Genomic DNA, 21,615 nt, shown 5'->3' with positions numbered 1-21,615 from the left:
TGACCAATAAAATGATAGCAAAATATGTTTTTGAGAATAAATCAAATTGCAATTTACATTACATGGGTGTATCTTCTCTTGAATGATGTAAATTTAATTGACAATCACTAACTCTTGTTCATTCTCGTCTTATATTGAAGTACTCTTTAATTCAAAATTGACAGAATATAAAATAAAATAAAATAAAATAAAGGTACTGTCTTCTTAAGAATTTACAAACCGCAAGGACATCAACATATACAACAAATATACATATGATATTATGCTTATATAATAGTAGATTAATTTTCAATATACTTTTTGCTTTTGAATTTTATACTACACTTTCTGTTTCAATTTAGATGAGTTAGTTTGACTCGATATGAAACTTAAGAAAAAAGAATAAGACTTTTGACACTTGTGCTCTTAAAAGTTTAATGGGTAAAAGTTTTGTGGGGCAATGACATTTGTGTGGTTATAAAAGCTTTCCATTAAGGATTAAATGGGTAAAATAAAAAGTTTAAAGTTGAATTATTTCTAATTGTAGAAATGTGTCATTCTTTTTGGAATAGACTAATAAGGAAAATGTATCATTTAAATTGAAAGAGAGAGTACCATTTTTCCATTCTTGAAATATAACACCTTCCAACAATAATTTTAAATTAATATAAATAACTATAGGTATTTATAGTAACATTTGTAGATCCGCCCTTACGTTTTTAATTGGTCTGCAATTAATTAAAAAATATATAGATGAAAAAAGAATAGTACAAATTTGGAAAGCAGACAAAAGATTTGATCTATTCTTGTCCTTTTACTTGCTGTCGTTTTGTGTCCGAAAGCCGCCAAAAACCACCGGATTAAGGATGTCTAAAACCCGCCACGTGTCCGCCTAAAATTAGATTCTTCCGCATGGTGTCACATTACGTGGATCAATGTACAACCCAATCTACTTGCCTTTAATTGACTTTCATTTTTACCAAACTACCCCTTGTTATACAAAAAGGTTTTCGTGAGAATTGGTACAAAAGCTGTTGGGGTCATTTGGTCGCAAATAAGCTATATTGGGATTAATTATTTTGGGATTAGTTATTTCAAAATTATTATTTTATTATTCTATAAAGATAAAAATAATTCTATAATTTTGAAATTAGTTATACCGTATTTTTATCCCAATTAAACGTGAGATAAACTTATCTCAAATTTAGTTTTGAGATTAATTATCTTTTATCTCTCGTATCAAACGAACCCATTTAGAACAAGCTTTTAAAAGTACCTTTGAGAAAGAAGTTACTTATTCGAAATTCTCAAAAATAATTTTTGCTTCTACTCAAAAATATCTTTTCCTCTTAGAAGTTTAACCAAATACCTCAACTTTCAAAATAAAGAATACTTTTGGCCTTGGAAAAGCTTGACCAAACATGTTATTAATGTATTGTTTGGTTATTGGCATTATATACTGATATTAATATGCAATTATAATTTTTTTTTACTGCAATTGTATTTATCTACCATTTGGTTGTTCCATATAAAAAGTGAGATTAAAAGTATAATCTCTTGAAGCGAATGACCCCTAAGTACTTCATCCATTTCATTTCTGCGTCTTAATTTGATTGATAGAAAATTTAATAATATAATTTTTTTTAAATTTTATGATCTTAAAATAAAGATGATAACATACCGAAATATTCTTTGGATTTTGAGATAAAAATAAGTAGTAGTATTAAATTTTAAAAATAAATAAGTATAATTACACTTTTAATTAATGTTTCCTAAGCGTGCGAATATATTCTCTTTTGGTAAATTAGGAACATTAATCAAATCTACACTTCCAAAACCCACTCCAGATTTTAGCGCGTTCCCTTCACATGCCCAGATGGGTGAAGTGAGCTATTGCCATTTAAGAAACATGTCGGGCAACAGAAGTGCAAGCGCGTGATGGAGTGCATTGAACAGTGGAGGGGCGGCTAAGAACTGTGGTAAAGGGAACTAATACTAGAGTTACAGCAAAGTGTACAAAGCTGATAATGACAGTGAAGGAAATATAACTTTGTTTTTGAGTGGACCAAGTTGGACCTATTCAAGTAGAAGAAGCAGAAGAAGAAGAAGTGCTAAAAACGAAAAAAACTCAAAATGGTTAAAGGTTTGAAAATTGATGATGCTTTAACGGATTCCTCGGGAGCTTGCATCTTTTTTATTTGAGATCTTTACCCAAATAGTCATTCAAACTCATTATTCTGTTTTAGTATATACTCACGGTTCATTTTTACTTGTCATATATTCCATAAATAAATTTTTATTTTTATTTGTCACTTTTCGCATATCAGGAGAAAAATAATTTATTTTTCATGTTTTGCCCTTAGCATTAATTATTCATTCCAAATCATTTTTCAATTCATTAAGACTATACATCACTTAATATGAGTATCATGATAAATTATACACTTTATTTATTATTTCTTAAAGGGTGTGCAAAGTCAATACTGAAAAAGTAAAAGTGAACGATGGGAATACATAATTTATACGCAATTGAGTGAGCGGGTATTCAGGTTAATTATCTTTATATTTGGACCTTTCTTAACTTTAATCCTTTAAGTAACGAGAAAATGACCAAATTTAAGGGTGTGTTTGGTACGAATGAATCTATTTGTTTTTTTTAAATCTAATTATTTTCATATTTTATTTCCTTAAATATTTTGATTTTTTTTCCTCGTGAACTTATTTTTTCCAATTGAAGGAAAATGATTTTCCTATAAAATAAAAAATAAAAATAAATCCAAAAACTCTATTTCAACCTAAAGAGAACAAATTACACTAGGTGATATTTTTTTATTTATTCAAGTCTTAGTGGATAAAGTTATTCGGTATTTGGCTAACCCGAAATGTTCGCCTAGTAGTCAATAAAGAGGGTTAGAACCATGAGGTCTTCGGTTCAATATCCAACAGCGACAAAAAACACGAGGTAATCTCTTCTTATCTAGTTAAGTGTTGGTAGATAGAGTTATATGGTATTTGTTGTTGGTGGACGATAGCAGATATCTTGTGAAATTAATCAAGATACGCGTAAGCTGGCTCGGACGCCGCAGTTATTTAAAAAAAAATTACGGTTATTAAAAACAATTAAATAGGGAGAATATAAAAGTATGTCCTTCAATAGAAAAAGAATGAATAAATTAAAATATATGAAACAATTGTTTAGTTAACTGTACACATCATAACCAGGAAGAAATGCACAGATTCTTATAACCCATCGCTTAAATTACAAGGCAAAGAAAGGAGATTTCTTTTTAGAGAGAGAGAGAGAGGAGAGAGAGAGAGAGTTTGAAGGAAGGAGACATGCTTGATTTCAACCCAACAAGAAACAGCACTTGTGTTTATTTCGTACTATCTTATTAACTTTACCAGATTCCACAGGTCCTTAATTCTCTCCATTTCACTTCTCTTTCTTCTTTGCTTTTTCTACTTTTGTATTTTCTTATGTTCTTTCATGTTTCAGTATTTGTGTACTATTTCATTTTGCTATTGATTTTTCAAAATTTCCTTATTTGGGTATTGTGTATTATGTTGTGTTAGATAAAGAATGTTCTAGTGAAAATCTTGAATGCATGTTGACTTTAAAGTCAAAGGTATGTCCTTTGTAAGATAATTTTGGGTAAAGTTACTATTTTTATTGGTTTTCTGTATATTTTCTGTTTATGGGTTGTGATAGGAAACTGGGTTTTGTCTTGTATTAGTAACATTTGTAGAGTGTAGCTGTTGATGCAATAAAGATCTGAAAATTTTGTTGACTTTTTTCATGATCTTGTGTTCTTGTTCTGATCTAGTGTTTTTCTCCCTTTTTTTTTTTTTTGGATTATGAGAAGTGGTTTCTGATAAAATAGCATTTTGATCAAGTCATGATCTTCAGGGTATAAGATTATTTTTCTGTTAGAACAAGATGCATGTGGGTTTTTTGTTTTAATTTTCCCCCCATTGTAAATGGTATTAGCTACGTAATCCATGCAGACTTAGCGAAAGAAAAAAGATCTATATAAGCGAGACCTATTAATTGAGGATATGTTTTAATCATGGTAGCACCTTATTATACGTCCTACGCTTTTCTAGGACTTGTTTAGCCTTTCAGGGATGTATAATCACTAGAAAATATAAAGAACCTTTTGTACTTTTTAGTTTTATTTCGTATTATATTGGTCCGGGATGAGTTTATATGAAGTAACATGGTCAGATGGGCGGATGCAACATGGTAATCTTGGGATCGTCTAAATTCAGTACTTGCGACGCGGAACATAAATTTATAAGTAAAAATTCATTAAAATTACAACAAATAGTAGATATGAACTCATACTTTTAAATTCAATGCTAAAAACCTTAGAGGTTCGACCCCCGGTTTGTTTGGACTAAGGCTTAGTTGTTGTCATTGTTGTTTTTGTAATTGGTATAGCTGATTCCATTTTAGGTGGTCATTTTGCTATTTGTTTCTATTCTTTATGCTATGTTTTTAGGGTCTATAGCTATGAATGGACTATATTAGGTTGGTGAACTACTTTTGTTAATATATTGATAAATTGCTAGTTACTGCATGTAAATATCAGACACAAAATTCTTGTCTACCTCTGTATGGGGTGCTCTGCTCATCAACCCTGGTACTACTAATTTAATAAAATTTTCATGCTTAAATGTTTTAGCATTGCATAAGCCTGTTGTCCTTGTGTAGTTTATCGTCTTTTGGAGTTCATATTGCAGTTCTGTACTTCCTGTACACCTTACAGTTCTTTTCTTATTGTTCATTTGCACATGGTATTAAGTTGTTCTATGACAATACATTGGGACTATGTCCACTGGTTCCCTTGTCAACTCATCTCGCTAATCCATCTTTTTATATCGACGTGCTTAATAGCATAATGGGGAGGTAGTTGTTCATGTAACAGGTCGATGACATTTTAAATTACTGCAGTTCTTGATAGAGTATCTGTATATTCGTCTTTGCAATATAAGGGCGTGCAGTTCTGATAGCATGTCTTTAGTAAATTTGGACTTGGTATATATTATGCCATGTTAATCTTCTTTGCTTAGTATCCTTGAGGATTTAGCTCTATACTCTTTGCAGCCTGAAGCATAGTCTGGAAATCTGTCGCTAATCTTCATTATGGATAAGTAAATGGCTGTACTATACTAGTACAATTTTACCAAACAAAAGCTTAGAGCTTACATCTGTTTTATGCATCATTTTGCTGTCAATAGCTAATCATGGTGGAGTTACGATGAACAAGAAACTTTACATAAATTTTTTGCCTCAGAAGTGGTATTTCCGTCTCCTTGCTGTCAGGAGATGAAGTCTTTGGATCCAGACTTACAAGGCGAGACATTGCGGTTGACACATTCAACTATTAACTCCCAAGACGAAATGACTACCTCGGAGAAAACAAATTCTCAAGATCAATGTGCCTCCTCAGAATACGGTACACATACTTTAAAGATTGTTAAGCTTTTATTGCAACTCCCTTCTATATCTCATTTAATCTTCATTAGTTCAGTTTAATATAATGACTGAGAACTGTACTACTCAAATTACAATAATGAATGAATTCCCGGTGGTTCTTTTTGTGTGTAGAGACACATCTCGATTGGTACAGGTGATCCTTGCTTATACCACATTATTTGTTCTTAACAAGTTAATGAGTTTCTTAAATATATAATAGCAAAAATGTTATTTGTCAATTGGGCAAGTTTTCTTTCTGATGTATAAGTAGCCTCTCGGAGTTTCCCTCAACGGGCTTTAGCTTTTTTACTTGATGAAGTTTTTTGCTTATAACAGTGGCTATCTTACATCTTGCGTTTGGTTTGCCAGTTCATGATGAAAGATATGGAAGAGATATGCAAGTTCAAATAAAGCCTGCTCTTTTTTCGTCGCAAAATGAAGTGGCCCATTCAACAGTATGTTTCTAGAGACTTTTGCTTTAGCTTTTGTCATAATCTAATTTATCATTTTTCATGTTGCAGGGTTTCTCTCCTTTTGGTTACTCTGATCCCTATATGAGTGGCTTATATACTGCTTATGGACCTCAAGCTTTTGTGAGTACTTCACTTTCATTTTTGTCTCTTGTAGTGCTCGCTTTGAAGTTTCCTCTCTATATCTTCAAAGATGAGATGTTTGCTTAATTTCTAGTATACATGGCTTGATTGCAAATATGTTTGACCTTTTTCTTCTTTGACTTAATCTGAAAAATGTTACGGATTTAATACATGTAATTTTGTGATATACCGGATGCAGTATTTTGTTGAGTCACGCTATAAATATCGAATAGAACTTGGTCATTTTAGACGTAGCTATCACAAGTTTGCAAAGGAGATGAATATTCTCTTGTAAAAGTTCTAATATTGATATTTGGTCAATGCAGCCACAAATGACGGGGATAGCGCCTACACGGGTCCCACTCCCCCTAGATCTTGCAGAGGATGGACCAATTTATGTAAACGCAAAACAGTACCATGGGATCATGAGACGGAGACAGATACGTGCTAAGCTTGAGGCTCAGAACAAACTTGTCAAAAATAGAAAGGTATTTTGGGTACTTTCTGCTCTTCCCCAGTTTTAGTAGTTCATTCAGCTCACATATGTGTCTCATTTTCATTCAATGAAAACCTGATAGACAGATTAAAAGTAGCAAGATGGTGGCAACTCAGAACTGTTTCATCCTTTTATCTCTAACCTGTGCTTACCATATTTCCTTTAACAACTTAAGAGGGGAATTTTTCCTCACGAAACAACACTATATGCATCGACAACAACAACGTACCCAGTGTGATCCCATAGGGTGTACGCAAACCTTACCCCTACCTTGTGTGAAGTAGAGAGGCCGTTTCCGATAGACCTTTGGCTCAAGAAAAGCGTTTTTAAAACAGGTTTGAAAAATACAAGAGTAAAAACGCTAAGATGAAAACAAACTATATGCATGTCTGCATAAAATAATTCAGTAACAGTTGTCAACATATTTGGCATTTTAAATTGCAGCACATTCTGCTATTAACAAACTTTCATCAGCCTGTATAATGGTTAACAAAGACTATTAGTGCCGACTCTTCCATGTATTTGCATGTTGCATGATCATAAGTACTTCTTTAATCAAAGTCTCCTCTTTCACAAAAAATACTGCGGACATCAATCTGCTGCAAATTGCTCAGGTAGGTGAAAAGCATTTTCTGAGGACATCAGTCTACTGCAATTTTTTCCATGAAATTATATTCAGGAATAAGCAAAACGTGATCAGGCATTATATCGTTAAATAAGTGCCCAAGGAAGCCATGATTCCCCGAGTCTGTTTACTCTGGTTCTTTGTAAATTGTGTGCTAAAACTTTTTTTACAACTGTTGTCTTGACATGCGAAACTTCATCGTTTTGATAGTTTTTTGTAAAAGAAGCAGGCAAATAGGCTGGTTAGAGAGATCTAAAGAAAGGAAACAAAAGAAATTGGCAGTTTTCGTTTCTTTTTTTTTTGGGGGTGGGGTGGGGTTTGGGGGGGGGGGGGGGTTGGGGGGGCGACTAGCAATTTTGCATATCCGTATCTTGGGGAATTGATACACCAGTAACCAAATAGGACAAGATGAAGTTAAATAGGAACTTCTGCACAGAAGCAACTCGTGGGATTACTGCCATTACAAAGTACAGGGTAGTCTAGTTCCCAATTATAGGCTTCCTAAACTTCTTGACTTTAACTTTTATCATTCTTCAGGATGAATTTTGGACTTATTCTTCTGGTCTTTTATTGCAAATGCAGCCATATCTTCACGAGTCACGGCATCTTCATGCAGTGAATAGAGTTAGAGGGTCCGGAGGACGTTTTCTTAGCTCAAAGAAAGTCAATCAATCTGATCCAAATAGTTACCCTACTAACTCAACTTCTTCTCAAGACTCAGTTGAGCGCGAAAATTCAACTTCTGCTTTCTCAAGTGTCCGGAAAGATGTCAACAACGGCGTCAGCTTCCAGCAGCAACCTGATCACAGGGCCTTTGGTGTATCCTCTCACATGGCTATTACCATGCAAGGCAATGGGGCTCAGCAACGTGCTCCAATTGTCCGGTGATAACTTCTAATCGACAAAGATAGTCACCGGCAGGCAAATCATCCTTGGCTTTATCCTTTAAATTAAGTCTCTCTTGTTTTTGTAAGTGTCAAATGGATTTCCACTGTAGTAATGGTAAATTTGGTTGTTAATCCTAAATTTGAACCTAGACTTAAGAAACGAATGTTTTTGGTACTGAATTCGTTATCTGGTCTGGTTGCACGTCTGCACCAAGCTTAAAATGCTGTTAGTGTATGCATTGAAGTTATGATTGATAAACCAAAAGGAAAAGAGAAGTAAAGTAATGGTTACTGGTTGTGTATTTAGTGGCACAAGAGATTGATGTATAATGCCAAATTCAATCAGAAAATTTGTGCAATGTATTCAGTGGACTTTCATGAAATCTGAGCTAGCTTGAAATGTGTTTTTGAACTACTTAGGACATGAAACATTTTCCTTTGACTCTAATAGTATCTTAGAACCACTATCAAGATTGTGGTGAGATGGATAGGATCCAAGATTGTGGTGGGATGGATAGGATCCTCCACTGCATAGGTGGTGACTTGAAATGTAGGTAGGCAAAGCTGCAAAGGAAAATGTTTCTATCCATAGTACAGTCAGACATCTTTATAACATCGCTATATAACAACCATTTACTATAAAAGCCAAGTTTCTTTTGGAATTAATTTTCATGCTATGTTATAATATATGTTCTCTATAACAACACTTCACTATAACGACCAAAGAAATTTGGAACAAACAAAATTGTTATAGAGAGGTTTGACTGTAGAATTCTTTCCCCTTTGCAATACGCTTTGCGTAGTGTGAATCCGAATTAGCAGAGCCCCAATCCGAACTCCGGAAATTGTTTATGATTTTCTTGATCATTTTTTCCTTTTTATCCAAATGAGGATGAAGGTAAATTACATGACGATGTTTGAACGGAGTTTGCCTTTTCGAGCTAGTAACGAAAATACATACCACTATGTACGTAACATCACTCAGAAGGGCAAGCAAATGAGAACATCAATGTAATAAAGGAATAACTGACTTAATCATAATTGATTGAAATCTAATACAACAAGGAAATAAGATGTGTGATTGCACTTCACTAGGAAAACTGATGCTTTTTAAAGATATTATTACTACTCTTCAACTGCCAATAAACTACATATTTCTCCTGCTACATGGGGATAAATCAGTCAACACTAGATGATAATTCATTGATACAACTTCTGAAGCTCATCCTTGAATTTAGCCTTAAGGGGTTCGCGCTTCAATTTGAGAGCTGCAGTAACTAATCCGGACTCGGGTGTCCATGGCTCGGGTATTAACTTGATCTTTGCAGGAATCTCAAATTTGTCCAATTTTGCAGCTTTGCCTACCTGCATTTCAAGTCAATCACCTACACATTCATCACTCTATAGTTGAAAACTAGTCACAAATTATTTCCGTGAAGATTAGAGATCTTTTGCTTCGGTAGAGTTAAATCTGTTATTGGCAAAAAGATATTAACTCATTCACTGTTTGCAATGACAATGACAGCATTCTTCGATTACGTTGTCTGGGATTTATGTCTTATGATAGCGTCTGAGTTATCCTATATAGAGCTTAACACTGAGCTGTCAGATATACAAGCCAGGTTCATTTTCAGTAGGATCGTCGTGATTATAATTGGCATGAAAAAGGACACAAACCTTTGAAAGCGATTGCTGGACCTCATTGACCGCTTCAACTTTGTTGCATAGATCGGAAAAAGCTCTGTGCTCGACGCCATTTTCTTGTGCCCACTTCTCAAGCACCTTTTGTGAAGGAACAATTAGTGCTACACAGAAATTGTGGAAGGGGTCTGCATAGACCATTATGTTATCGACATAATTGCTTGATAAAAGTGCTGCCTCAACCTGCAATGAACGTTAATTCATCAAACTATTTCCAGAAATCAAGACTTAAAGAGGAGAAACAAATTTGGTAAGACAAATTTGAAGCAAGAAATACCAAACTCAGATCAGATGCCAAAATAACAGAGAAAATCCCTGTAAATATAATATAAAGTGTTTACAGTGCCCACTACTGCCATTGTATAATATGCAGTTGCATTGAGCGAGTATCCAAAATAAACAATTATAAATCGCCACCAAAATGAACTCGGAAGTCACAGTCAGATGCACTAAATCAAACCAGTTTATGTTCATTGTAACTCCAAGCAAAGCATTGAATGTATATTTCTGGAAAATGACGTGACGGAGGGGAAAAGAAAATAGTGAATGCCGACCTATCCAAAAATAAACAAATGACACAAAGAAGTACCTTTCCAAGTGAGATATACTCCCCGTGCTGAAGTTTAACAATATCTTTCTTTCTATCAATGATTTCAAGGCATCCATCAGGATGAAACCTTCCGATGTCACCTGTGTAGAACCAGCGCACGCCCCTCTCATCAACCTGCATCAGACACAATAATGGCATAAACAGGCTTCTGTAATAAACAAATTCAGTCCATTTACACAAGGAAAAGCTCAGTACTACCTTGTACACCTCATTAGTTTTGTCATCATTGTTGAAGTAACCAGCAGTAACACTGTTCCCACCAACAACTACTTCTCCCCGAGGCATCGGCTTATCAACAATTCTGTAGCCTCCTTCTTCCCAAGAAATAAGCTGTATTGTTAAACACAGGACATACTAACCTCAGGGAACATTTATGACATTATCCTTAGTTCTTAGAATGTGATAAACACAAGGGTGAGAAGACTTTGAGTAAAAGTCAAGCTTTAAAAAAAAGGGAAATGTTAAGACACTTGCTAATGCAGTTTTAACAACACTGCGATTTCAAACAGGAAGCTGAATTCTCTCATGTATGAGAAAGTAATTGACCTGTTGGTATTACTCTTCTAACTACATGAACACTAATTTCCCTATAGTCGGATTATTTTGTCCACTGCATGAAATTCCACCAAATGTATCTATCCAGAACAACTTTGTTGAATAGTTGAAACATAGATCAATAAATGATTGAATGTAGCAGATGGTCTCAAAAGAATTCTATAGACTGATTATGAATGGGACAATCCCAGATTATCCATACATGAGATTTTATCAATCTTTTTACCAAGAAGTACCCATCATACCTTTATATAGGAACAAGGAAGAGGTGGACCAACACGACCAACTGAAGGATCATCTGACTCGGTAAAGGCAGCTCCGGCAAATGTCTCTGTCAAGCCATATCCCTGACCAATAGGAGCTCTGCAGCAAATGATTATAAAAATTCTAACATTAAACATCCCATCCAGAGAGCAATGTTGAAAAAAAAAAGTGAACACATTCGCTTTTTAAATACAAGTAAACTATATTCAAACAATTTCCTGACGTTAAGATGGTAGAAAAGTTACCCCATACAAATGTTGATAAATCTTTGTGAATCTCTTGACAGAGGAGCACCACCGCAAAGCATGAAACGGATATCTCCTCCGAGTACTGATCGTATCTTTTTAAAAACAATTACCTCCCATAATCGTTTCTCTAGACCCCATGCTCCAAACCAGCTACCTTCCATAGCGTCCAATTGGCGCTTAAAGGCAATATTGAAAAGTTTCTTGGCAGATCCTCCCTTCTCCTCCACCTAGATTGAGAAAAATATAACCAACAGATTAGTACTTCAGGTTAGGCCCTATACTCCAACTAAATATGCACTTTCCAGCTCAAACCTTCTTTATAACACCATCCCTAACACGATCCAGAATGGCTGGAACCGCCGCCATTAAAGTAGGCTTTAAAGCGGAGGCATCTCCCTGTGTCCCTTTCATGATTTTATTAGATGTATCTGTCAACGTCAGAGCCGACCCATAACCAATTGACGCACCAGCAGTCAACATAACCGTCTGCAGGACCAGAATTGCTTAGAACTAAAATAATTTTCATTGCTAGATAAAGACTCAAGGAAACAAAAACGATATATAAACTCTGAAGATTACCTCAGCAGCTAACTCAAAAACATGAGCTAAAGGTAGGTATGCCAAATAGACATCACTGCTTCCAAGTTTTGGAATAACAGTTGTAACTGCAGCTGCAGTGGCTACGATATTGCCATGAGTTATCATGACACCCTAAAACATAAATAAATAAATAAATAAATAAATAAATAAAAAACTTAATTAAGAACACTTCAAGCAAACTTTTTCTAACAAACGAAGAGGATAACATTAAAAATTTAAGTTTGATTAAACTCAAAGCCAAAAGAGATCAATGAAAAATTATTGCATTGGAAACAGACATGTAGAGTATAAAACTTATGAGATTACATTATGGCAAAAGTTAATGCTCATTTTCTTTTTGCTCGCTCGGTTGAAGCTTTTATAGCGTAATTGATAGGATTGAAAGAAGAAACATTTTCCAGGACTAGGGTTGAACTCTTCCTAAGGGAAAATGCCAAGTGTGTGCCGTGACTACTTTGTCTTTGAACAGGCAGAATGCTGTTTTAGAAACTGCAATAACAAAGTAGAATAAGCTTTGTTGTCCTAACAAAAGCTAGGAAAGAAAGGAGCTCTCTTTTTCCCAGCCTTCTTTCTAAAGGCATACAGTGCGTTCTCGCTTTTAGAGGGAATTCAAGTGAAATCTAGTATAGGGATTTTAAGAAAACGCCTTGGCGATCAATGGTTAAAGATGAGTATAATGAGATACTGTTTGGGTCCTGCAAAAGTGATCAGAGACATCTCAGTCTATACATCTTTACGGAATCAATTCTATTCATTGCATTAATCACCGAGCTTTTACCTGTGGAGTCAAGATGGATGAGCCATATTTTATTGTTCAGCTTCAGCCTTGTAACCATTAAATAACAGAAAAGATCTGGCCATGTGAAAAGCTCTGATGCTCTATCCCATTGAGGAATCGAGAACATATTTGGTTGTGGTTTCTCTTGCGTTCCAGCTTAAAGCTAAATATCATATCAGAAGGAAAAATTAAAAGCAAGTTGCACCATACCTTAGGCATTCCTGTGCTGCCACTTGTATACATGATCACTGCAATATCTTTCTTTATAGGCAGTATCGGCTGAATGGGACTACTTTTACCCACTTTTTCAACTTCAGAGAAAGACGTCACCTTCCAGCTGTCAATATTCATAGAAATGCTTGAATCTATTGCAGTCTCATTGTCTTCAAAATATATGACATTCTTGATGGTTTTCAAGCTAGAACCAATTGCAGCCAATTTTTTAAGTTGCTTGGCATCACAAATCAACGTGGATGCTTGAGTCTGTCAATAACCACAGGTAAAACCAATTCATTACATGTCACCGACACCTTGTGTAATCTAGGAGAAAAAAATATTTAAACTGACCCACCTCATTTAACGAGTGTATTAGGGCATCATCTCCCAAAGAAGCATAAATAGTAACAACAGTGACATTCTGGCGGAAGCATCCCTGAGAAAAACAATTTCACCTATTAAAACTTATTGCACTCCTGTAGTAATAAGATAACAAAGAAATACAGGAACTATTTCAATATACAATAGGATTAACTCAAATACCTGAAAGGAAATTAGCCACTCCGCACGAGTTTCAGAGAAGATAGCAGCACGAGTCTCCACATCGTGACCCAAATTAACAAGTCCGGAGGCAAAGTTGCAAACACGATCAAATGCTTGCCCATAAGTCTCCCACTGATACTCTCCCAAGTGAAGTTTCTCAAACTTCCTTCCATCCTTTGCTGTTATAAAGTCCCTATTAACTAGTTTTCTAGTCCCAAGACAGCGCTTAGACGAATGTTTTTTACAAGACTTCTCAAATAGAGCTGCCATCGTTGTAGCCTCTTCCCAAGGAACTTCAACTAATTTGTCCGATTTAGCATTTCGCATTGCGAAACCTGCCTCACCACCAACTTGAACTGGAACTCCTCTCTGTTTTGCCTTTTTCTTCCCCATAAGTACCAATGAGAGGAATATAGGTATTATAATCGCAATAACAACAGCCCCAGCAACCGCAGATGACCCCTGGTCATTGAATAAGGAGACATAACTATTGCTGGCCATTCTCTCCAATATATTCCGATTGTAATTACTTCCTTCAGAACCTTCTATTTTATATGCTATACGGTTCTACGCTTCCACAATACTCTTCAAAATAAAAAACAAAAAAAGAGACATAAGACATAATACACAAATCAGCACCATTGCAGGCAAGCAACAGCGAGCAATGCAAATGTGGCATTTCGGACAAAAAGGCATTCCCCAATTAATGCAATTAGTATGGCATTCTCTGCCCAAGAAGATACATCAAATGAATGGCCAATGAGCTAAAACTACAAAAACTAACAAATATTTGTGCATTTTCAGTCAATTTTCATAAGATAAGCATCGTGAATACTTTCAAATGTGTAAATGAGTAATGGTTCGAACCTCACTATCATTACTCACAGTGGCGGATCCATGAATTCTAATAAAGGGATTCAAAAAATCCAAAAGTGCTAAATTTGGGACTTGAACATGTATTTCTCTTATGTTAAGGGGATTCAAAAACATTTTATATATATAAAAATTGTTTTTACCCTTTGATTACATAGAATCCTCAACCTCATTAGTTTAAACCTTTTTCATTAAGAGGCTATATTGTTCAGTTTTTTCATAGACATAAAAAGCATTAACACATAATATACAAAAAGAAAAACAAAATACATTATTGCTTCTCATAAACAGCTCAAACATTTACAGTTGGAGAAAAATCAATTCGCGAAATGTACAAAAATCACCAAATTGCAACATAATTTACACTAAGTTCGCACTCGCGTAACTTCACAACTATTAGTTTCAAAATTTCGGATCAAACTTGAACATTAAGAAAATGATCATCTAAATAGGAAATTGGAAAATTCACGAAAATGGTACCTTGAAAAGTATTTATGGATTGTTGGTTTTTGAGGAAAGTTGATGAAAAGTTTTCAGTTTCCAGAAAGAGCAAGTTCTTTCTGTTTGCTGTTGAAATATATATAGGGTAGATTGGCACAGAACTTCGTGTATTTGTGGTTTGATTCAGATACTTTTGGGTATTGTAAATTCACTCCCAAATTTTGTAATAGTCTTCCCCATTATTGCATTCCTATTTTTGTTTCTTTATACTTCCTTCGTTCACTTTTACTTGGCACATTTTAACTTTTCACATCCCTTAAAAAATAATAAATGAAGAGCATAATTTACCATGATACCTATATTAATTGATACATATTTTATTAGATTTGAAAAAATAATTTGAAATGAGTAATAAATACTGTGGGTATAACATGAAGAAAAAATTATGATATGCGTAAAGTGACAAGTAAAAATAAAAATTTATTTTTAATATACATGCTAAATGCTAAGTAAAAGTGAACGGAGAGAGTATATTATAGGTGTTAGGACCACAAGATTTCTAGGTTTTTTTTTTTTTAAGAAAGATTAATGATGAGACTTAAACAACGAGGATAATTATGATATTTTTTTTAATCTTAATTTGTATTGGTTGTTAACATCTTAAAGCAAAATTTCACACTTAGAAGTTATACAATCAATAATAAAATCAATATTTATAACTAAAAGTGATGTAAAAACATATGAAATTATTGGGGGGAAAACATGCTTATTTTGTAAATAATCATTTTCACCACATAAATGAATTAAGCAAAAAATTGTGTATTTATTTAATACCAAAAATATTATTTACTTAACAATAAACTGTACATTTGTTTGGTAGATTAAAAGTTTGCTAATACCTCTTCTCAACCTTGATTAATATAGCCAATGAACAATAAAATGATACTGTTATTATTTAAAAAATCAACTTAAAAATTTTTGATCGTATTTTTTTCACATATTTTTTACAATTCTTAGGCAAATATGGACCTGACACATAGCGGAAAGATCCATATCCGCATTTATATGACTAACTAATAACAAGTTGAATCGTTGCACCTGAAGTTACAGACACATGGCTTTCAATATGTGATCTTGGCACGTATTCCTATTGTATGTTATCGGAAAAGTAAACAAGAAAAAAGAAGAGTTTTTTAAGCTACAACAATGTTGATTATTAATCTCCTTCTCAGTACAAGTATTAAGTTATTATTAAATACTTTATCCGTTCACTTTTACTTGTCTGGTATACTAAAAATAGATTTTTATTTTTACTTGTCTTTACGCATATCAAAAGAAGATAATTTTTTTTCATGTTATACCCACAATATTTATTACTCATTTCAAATCATTTTCTCAAATCTAATAAAATATGCATCAATTAATATGAGTATCATGATAAATTATGTACTTCATTTATTATTTCTTAATGGGCGTGAAAAGTCAAAACGTGTCAAGTAAAAGTGAACGGAGGGAGTAGTAAAGTTTCTCTTTTATGGGGAGTTATTTTATAATTATATTAATTTTTATATCAATAAGGTGCGAAAGTCAATAATAATAACGAATATGCAAATAGAAAGATCCAAAAATAAAATGTTGATCAAATTTTTATCATTTGAAAATAGAATTTTGATCAGATAAAATTATAATTAAAGTTAAATATTTAAAATTTGGAATAAACTCATATTAAGAATTTGAGTCAACAAAAATTAAACTATCCTTTTTAGCGTTGAGAACACATGATTAATAAGTCTTTATATTAAATATCTAGCAAAAGAATCATATTCGAAAATTTTCAAATTCATTATACAAGTAAAAGAATTTCCAAGTTGACAAAATTCTCTGAGTACATGAACTTTTTTACATAAGAAGAGAATTGACAGTGAATGAAATTAAGAAATATAGCAAAATCGGTCATAAATATAGCATTAGCAGTCAAATTGGTTAAAAAGAAAACTTGAAGGAATGAGGATAAAATAATAAAAGACAAAACATATCCTAAATGAGTTGTGATTGTTAATCTTTCTTTCATTTTTCATCATTCCAACGAATGATTTTTATTATTTTTTAAATATTAAGTTCTTTATTGTAGAATATTAACTTAATATTAATCATATTTAGACTTTACATTATCACCTATCAATTTTTTTAGAATCTATAGGACTAACCCCTTCATTCACAGAACTTGTAAAAGACCAAAAGACTCAACTTCTTATTTGTGTCTTTTTAAAAATATTTAAAGAATCAATAAAAATATATAAAAATTATTCGATCATTGCAAATTCAATATTAAGTCATAAAAATTAAATATAAAAAAATTCATAAGTATTTATAAGAAGTCAATATCTTTTTTGGTCAGTAAGAAATTAATATTGTTTCCTATTGATATTTATAGTTTTTAAAAAATTTATACTCCTTGATATGGGTACTAAAACTAGTTACTTTAATAGGCAAAATACAAACTTGGCCGATTGCAATTGTCGAGGCTGATGAAACAGCAAGCCATGCATCAATTAATTCCATCACAAACATTAAGAGAAAAGGCATTCATTACACCGTGACAAATATTCTCTCTATTCACAATAAATGACTTTTTGACGACACACTTTTTAAAGAAAATATTATATAACTCTTAGAAAAAAATAAGTATTCTGATTAAATTACACTTATTTAAAATTTGATTATTGTTAACTTAACAAATTAGAATATGTAAATAAAGATAAATTTAAAAAATTAAAGTTAATTCATTCTTGATTAGATAAAAAGTACACTTATTTCAAATCAAAATAAAAAGATTAAAATGTCACTTATTATGAATCGGAGAGAATACGTGAGCATTTTATTTTTTTAAACTTTAACCAAATCATGTCCAAATACCTTTCACGTATTTGCTAGTATCTCGAATGAGAGATAATTATTTCCTTTTCTCTCACAATCAAATAGAACAAAATTTTCTATTCCATTGTTAAATGCGAGTAAAGTTACCCGTTGGACAACCAAACAACGGTGTTCTTCTAGAAATTAAAGGTTTTTTCCACTTTACGAGGTCAAATCATTTTGGTATCAGAAACATATGAGAGGAAACTGAAGTAGCTACCCTGCCTTATTAATTTAGTTTTCCCAAGTCCAACGAGAATTAAAAGCTACCAACTTCCAATTTAATATCTATTCAATGAAGACGAGATTGGCTTCCAATGAAACATTCTAATAATTGCCTAGCGACAAGGATGGATAAACTACTACACTTTCAAAAATATATTTATTTTTCCTTATAAATAAATAAAATAATTAGAACGTCTTACATTCTAGTTCTAGAAACTTATGTCCACTTAACCACCCTTATGTTGGGATCTCATGCTTCTTTATACAAGCGTAATATCTGCGTACACACTATTTTCCTAGACCCTACTTGTGAAAATAAAATATATTGAATATATTGAATTTATTGTTATTGTTGTGATCTCATGCATCGAGAGGCATTTTTACCTTTGCACCTCTATGATTGGCAATTTCAAAGAGGCCGTATTGGCTCGTCGACTACAAGGAGAAAAAAAAAACAAGAACAATAGCATTGCATATGTATGATACTCAAACCTAATGTCAAAGTTGATGTCATGCCAGAAAAGAGAGGCCAAAAATTTTCTTGATACATCCTACTAACATACAAGCATGGAACGGATGATTAGCCCACAACAGTCAGGAGTACTGATAGAACGATAAACTCTTGTCATCAGACACACTTGCAAGCATACAAGACCGAATATCAGTCCGTGATGTCGGACCAAAAGCCACAGCCCAAACCTGATCTGTATGGTTGGTCAAAGTCTGCGTAGCTGCTCTCATCTTAAGATCCCACAGCCTAACCGTCTTGTCACTTGACCCTGTTGCAATTGCTGCTCCATCTGGGGAGACATCAACACTCAGAACCCAACTTGAATGACCCGACAAGGATGTTAGCAAGGTTTTACCCTCAGCATCATATACATGTACATGACCATCATCTGATGCTGAGAAGAGTATCCTTGAATCATGAAGCGAAGGTGAAAACACGAGAGATCGCACAGGCATGCTATGGCCTTCTAAGAAGTGAAGGAATTTGGCACGTGCTACATCAAAAACAGAGATAGTCCCGTCAACTGAACCACAAGCAAGAAGTCTACCATCAGGATTCCATGCAACTGAAAGGACAAATTTCTTGTTGCTGCTTTTCTCAGATGGTTGCGGGGCGGCTTCTTGACGAGGAATTGACAATGTGGTAATAAGTTGCCACTGAGTAGTATCCCATAGCTTGACCGATGAGCTACCACCACCAGCTGCTGCCAGGGTGCTACCCTGGAAAGTGTGAGAACCATAAGCGGGCGACCTAAAACTTTCCATAAAGATGTGTACAGGAAATTTAAATTCTAGAAAAGAGGCATTGCTTTATCACAAACCTTGAATACCATAAAGGATCAAGTAACATACATACTGGCAGAAGCAAGTCGCGATGTATGATGAGACAGATGTCAAAATCAAACAAGATGATACATGTGGGAATGACAAGGAAACATTCAAATGCTCCATTTAACTCTTAATAAAGGAAAAGAATCCCAATTACTGAAAACCATGTAGAACATAATCAAACAGAACTTCTTGTTCTGTTTCTTCTGTTTTTGATAGGCCAATTGACCCAAACTAGTTTAGGACTCAAACGCAGTTAAATTGATTTGATAGGTCAATCAAACAAAGTTCCTCATTTTTTGTCTCAATCCAATAATATAAGCAGATCCCAGCTATTTCAGTATCAGTAAGTTACCCACTTCTCTGTTGCCATTGCGATTCCGACCTCGTACGTCCAATTACATGAACAAACCATAAAGGTAAGTATGAGGAGAGCACCACACTTCAAAACATACTTGCAACAAAGACAGCACGAAGTACTGGTCGATACAGAGTCTGTTTCTTACTAATATTCACCACTTCATCAAATAGGTGTGCTGTTTCCATCAACATCTCAAGAGCTAGATCTTCATTACTCCGCACAATCAGGAATCGGCCAAGAAGAATTTAGGTATCCAAATCGTTCTACTTATGAAGGATCTTATGGCCTTCTAGCAACAACAAGGCATTCCAAAGAGCTATTTTAAATAATTGTTTGAGAGGTCTACGCATTGAAATCTATGAGGAATTTCGGCACCACGGCTCATCAACTAAACTAGTAAAAGCAGTTATTCCCTTTCAAAACATGAAAATAAGGGAAACCCATATTGTTATACGGACTTTAAGTATTTTTTAAGGAACGGGAAAGAAGGCTGATGCACCAAGGCCGATATTTACATCGAGCTCCTAATCAGAGTTTTGTATAGCAATGCAAGTTACATGCATAATCCCCTAACCTTAAAATCAACTCCTAGGACAAACATTAACAGTTTACTTAGCACTAGAAGAATAGCTAATATTTGTCCAACAGCCAATCAAAAAGATGAGAAAAAGAGAGAAACCGCTAGAACATCGATTACCAGTAAACAACTAAACATCAATCAATTTAATCAACTGACCCTCAACTCCAAACTAGTTGGGTCGCCTATGTCGTTATAAATTCCGCTTGGTACTGGACCTGACGATATCATTCAAATACTGGCGAATAATCTGTCTCTTAGAACAAACAAAATTTAGTTTTTTTTTAAGCTAAAGGTTCTCTTAGCACTAGCCCCATTGCTTTGTTCTAGCGGTAAGAACACAGTTCGTTACGTGTGGCTATTTAAATGGAAAGGTTGAGGATTTCTCGGTTATAAAGAGAGGTTCTCTTAGCACTAGCATACAAGTCTCTAACCAAACCGATGAAAATCTAGTAAAGACTATAACTTTATGCATAAATGTTTGTACGAGAACACTATACATTTCCAATTCCTTGCTTACATTGGGACTAAATTGCAATTGCCAGACTTCGGAAGGAGGAGCTTCGAGAGTAGCAATGGTGTTATTCTTATCAACCTCAAACACTCTAATAAAGCTATCTATAGAAGCCGATGCCGCAATTCTCCGAGTAGGATGAGCTGTAACAGATACGACGCCTAGGCAGTGACCGGTGTAGGTTTGAATACAAGTGAAGTTTTTCGGATCCCATAGCCTCACGGTTTCGTCGAGACCTCCGGTGAGAAGCAGCGCCGGAGATTCCTCCGTCGACGGAATCCATGCCGCCGTCCAAATGGAGTCGTCGTGCGCGTTTTGTACGGTGTCTAGTGGAGCTAATTTCATGGTATTTTTGGCTTTTGGTTAAAATGTTAAAACCCTAGGAATTTCGCAAACGGAGAAAGAGACGGTTGAATATTATGTGTATTTTTTGCAATTGCGTCCTTTATGTTTTGATATTTTCATTTCGTTTAAGCTATCATTTAGACATAAATTTGATAAAAAAAAATTTTTTTTTTTAAAAATGAAGTTACGCTGTAAGATATTTTTGGAAATTAAAGTTATGTTTTGATATATATTTTACTTGAAATTTTTGGAAGTTTCTAGTTTTTAAAACTTATGAACAAATAATATTTTCAAAAAAAGAATGAAAAAATTTTTGGAAAAAAATAAAATAAAAATTTATGTCCAAACGGAAACTAAAATGTAATCACCGTGAGAGAAAAGTGTACAGAAAATCCTTTAAAATTTGTTCAAAAGAATTGCAAACCATCTGAAATGTTTAATTATTTTCTCC

At 33.9% G+C, this 21,615-nt stretch overlaps 3 protein-coding genes across 6 annotated transcripts; 1 reads left to right on the top strand and 2 right to left on the bottom strand.

The window, feature by feature from the left end:
* The first annotated feature begins 3,209 nt into the window (after window positions 1-3,209).
* On the top strand, window positions 3,210-8,442 carry LOC104089530 (nuclear transcription factor Y subunit A-7-like). Of its 3 annotated transcripts, none has more exons than XM_033654388.2 (6): window positions 3,210-3,393; window positions 5,306-5,438; window positions 5,828-5,913; window positions 5,980-6,051; window positions 6,378-6,539; window positions 7,755-8,442. In XM_033654388.2, the coding sequence occupies exons 2-6, from the start codon at window positions 5,309-5,311 to the stop codon at window positions 8,058-8,060; spliced, it is 756 nt and encodes a 251-aa protein (XP_033510279.1). In that variant the 5' UTR covers window positions 3,210-3,393; window positions 5,306-5,308; the 3' UTR covers window positions 8,061-8,442. The 3 variants fall into 3 exon arrangements, with proteins under 3 accessions (XP_033510279.1, XP_033510278.1, XP_033510277.1); XM_033654387.2 differs by having other exon boundaries at window positions 3,211-3,393; window positions 5,277-5,438; XM_033654386.2 differs by having other exon boundaries at window positions 3,211-3,393; window positions 5,221-5,438.
* Window positions 8,443-9,071: 629 nt separating this feature from the next.
* LOC104089529 (long chain acyl-CoA synthetase 8-like) lies at window positions 9,072-15,027 on the bottom strand. 2 transcript variants are annotated; one of them, XM_009594454.3, is made up of 12 exons: window positions 14,928-15,027; window positions 13,575-14,159; window positions 13,387-13,467; window positions 13,026-13,298; window positions 12,017-12,148; window positions 11,750-11,923; window positions 11,435-11,664; window positions 11,171-11,288; window positions 10,569-10,700; window positions 10,350-10,484; window positions 9,737-9,943; window positions 9,072-9,424 (listed from the first exon to the last, which is right to left on the bottom strand). In XM_009594454.3, the coding sequence occupies exons 2-12, from the start codon at window positions 14,073-14,075 to the stop codon at window positions 9,260-9,262; spliced, it is 2,148 nt and encodes a 715-aa protein (XP_009592749.1). In that variant the 5' UTR covers window positions 14,076-14,159; window positions 14,928-15,027; the 3' UTR covers window positions 9,072-9,259. The 2 variants fall into 2 exon arrangements, with proteins under 2 accessions (XP_009592749.1, XP_070033217.1); XM_070177116.1 differs by lacking the exon at window positions 14,928-15,027 and adding an exon at window positions 14,752-14,770.
* A 3,447-nt stretch (window positions 15,028-18,474) lies between these two features.
* On the bottom strand, window positions 18,475-21,264 carry LOC104089528 (WD repeat-containing protein VIP3-like). Its single transcript, XM_009594453.4, has 2 exons — window positions 20,826-21,264; window positions 18,475-19,259 (listed from the first exon to the last, which is right to left on the bottom strand). Exons 1-2 carry the CDS (start codon window positions 21,162-21,164, stop codon window positions 18,624-18,626), a joined length of 975 nt encoding a protein of 324 aa, XP_009592748.1. The 5' UTR covers window positions 21,165-21,264; the 3' UTR covers window positions 18,475-18,623.
* Window positions 21,265-21,615: the final 351 nt, after the last annotated feature.

This window comes from Nicotiana tomentosiformis, chromosome 6 (genome assembly GCF_000390325.3).
Source record: "Nicotiana tomentosiformis chromosome 6, ASM39032v3, whole genome shotgun sequence".
NCBI classification, from domain to species: Eukaryota; Viridiplantae; Streptophyta; class Magnoliopsida; order Solanales; family Solanaceae; genus Nicotiana; species Nicotiana tomentosiformis.
Note: the sequence above shows the minus strand (reverse complement) of the source record. Positions and strands in the feature narration are given on the sequence as shown.

Coding starts and splice junctions, on each gene's coding strand:
- LOC104089530 (XM_033654388.2), top strand. CDS start 5,309: ATGAAGTCTTTGGATCCAGACTTACAAGGCGAGACATTGCGGTTGACA. Junction 5,439..5,827: donor ATGTGCCTCCTCAGAATACG/GTACACATACTT, acceptor TTGGTTTGCCAG/TTCATGATGAAAGATATGGA. Junction 6,540..7,754: donor AACTTGTCAAAAATAGAAAG/GTATTTTGGGTA, acceptor TTGCAAATGCAG/CCATATCTTCACGAGTCACG.
- LOC104089529 (XM_009594454.3), bottom strand. CDS start 14,075: ATGGCCAGCAATAGTTATGTCTCCTTATTCAATGACCAGGGGTCATCT. Junction 13,468..13,574: donor AGTGGCTAATTTCCTTTCAG/GTATTTGAGTTA, acceptor TGTTTTTCTCAG/GGATGCTTCCGCCAGAATGT. Junction 9,944..10,349: donor AGTATATCTCACTTGGAAAG/GTACTTCTTTGT, acceptor CGTTCATTGCAG/GTTGAGGCAGCACTTTTATC.
- LOC104089528 (XM_009594453.4), bottom strand. CDS start 21,164: ATGAAATTAGCTCCACTAGACACCGTACAAAACGCGCACGACGACTCC. Junction 19,260..20,825: donor AATTGCAATTTAGTCCCAAT/GTAAGCAAGGAA, acceptor CACACTTTCCAG/GGTAGCACCCTGGCAGCAGC.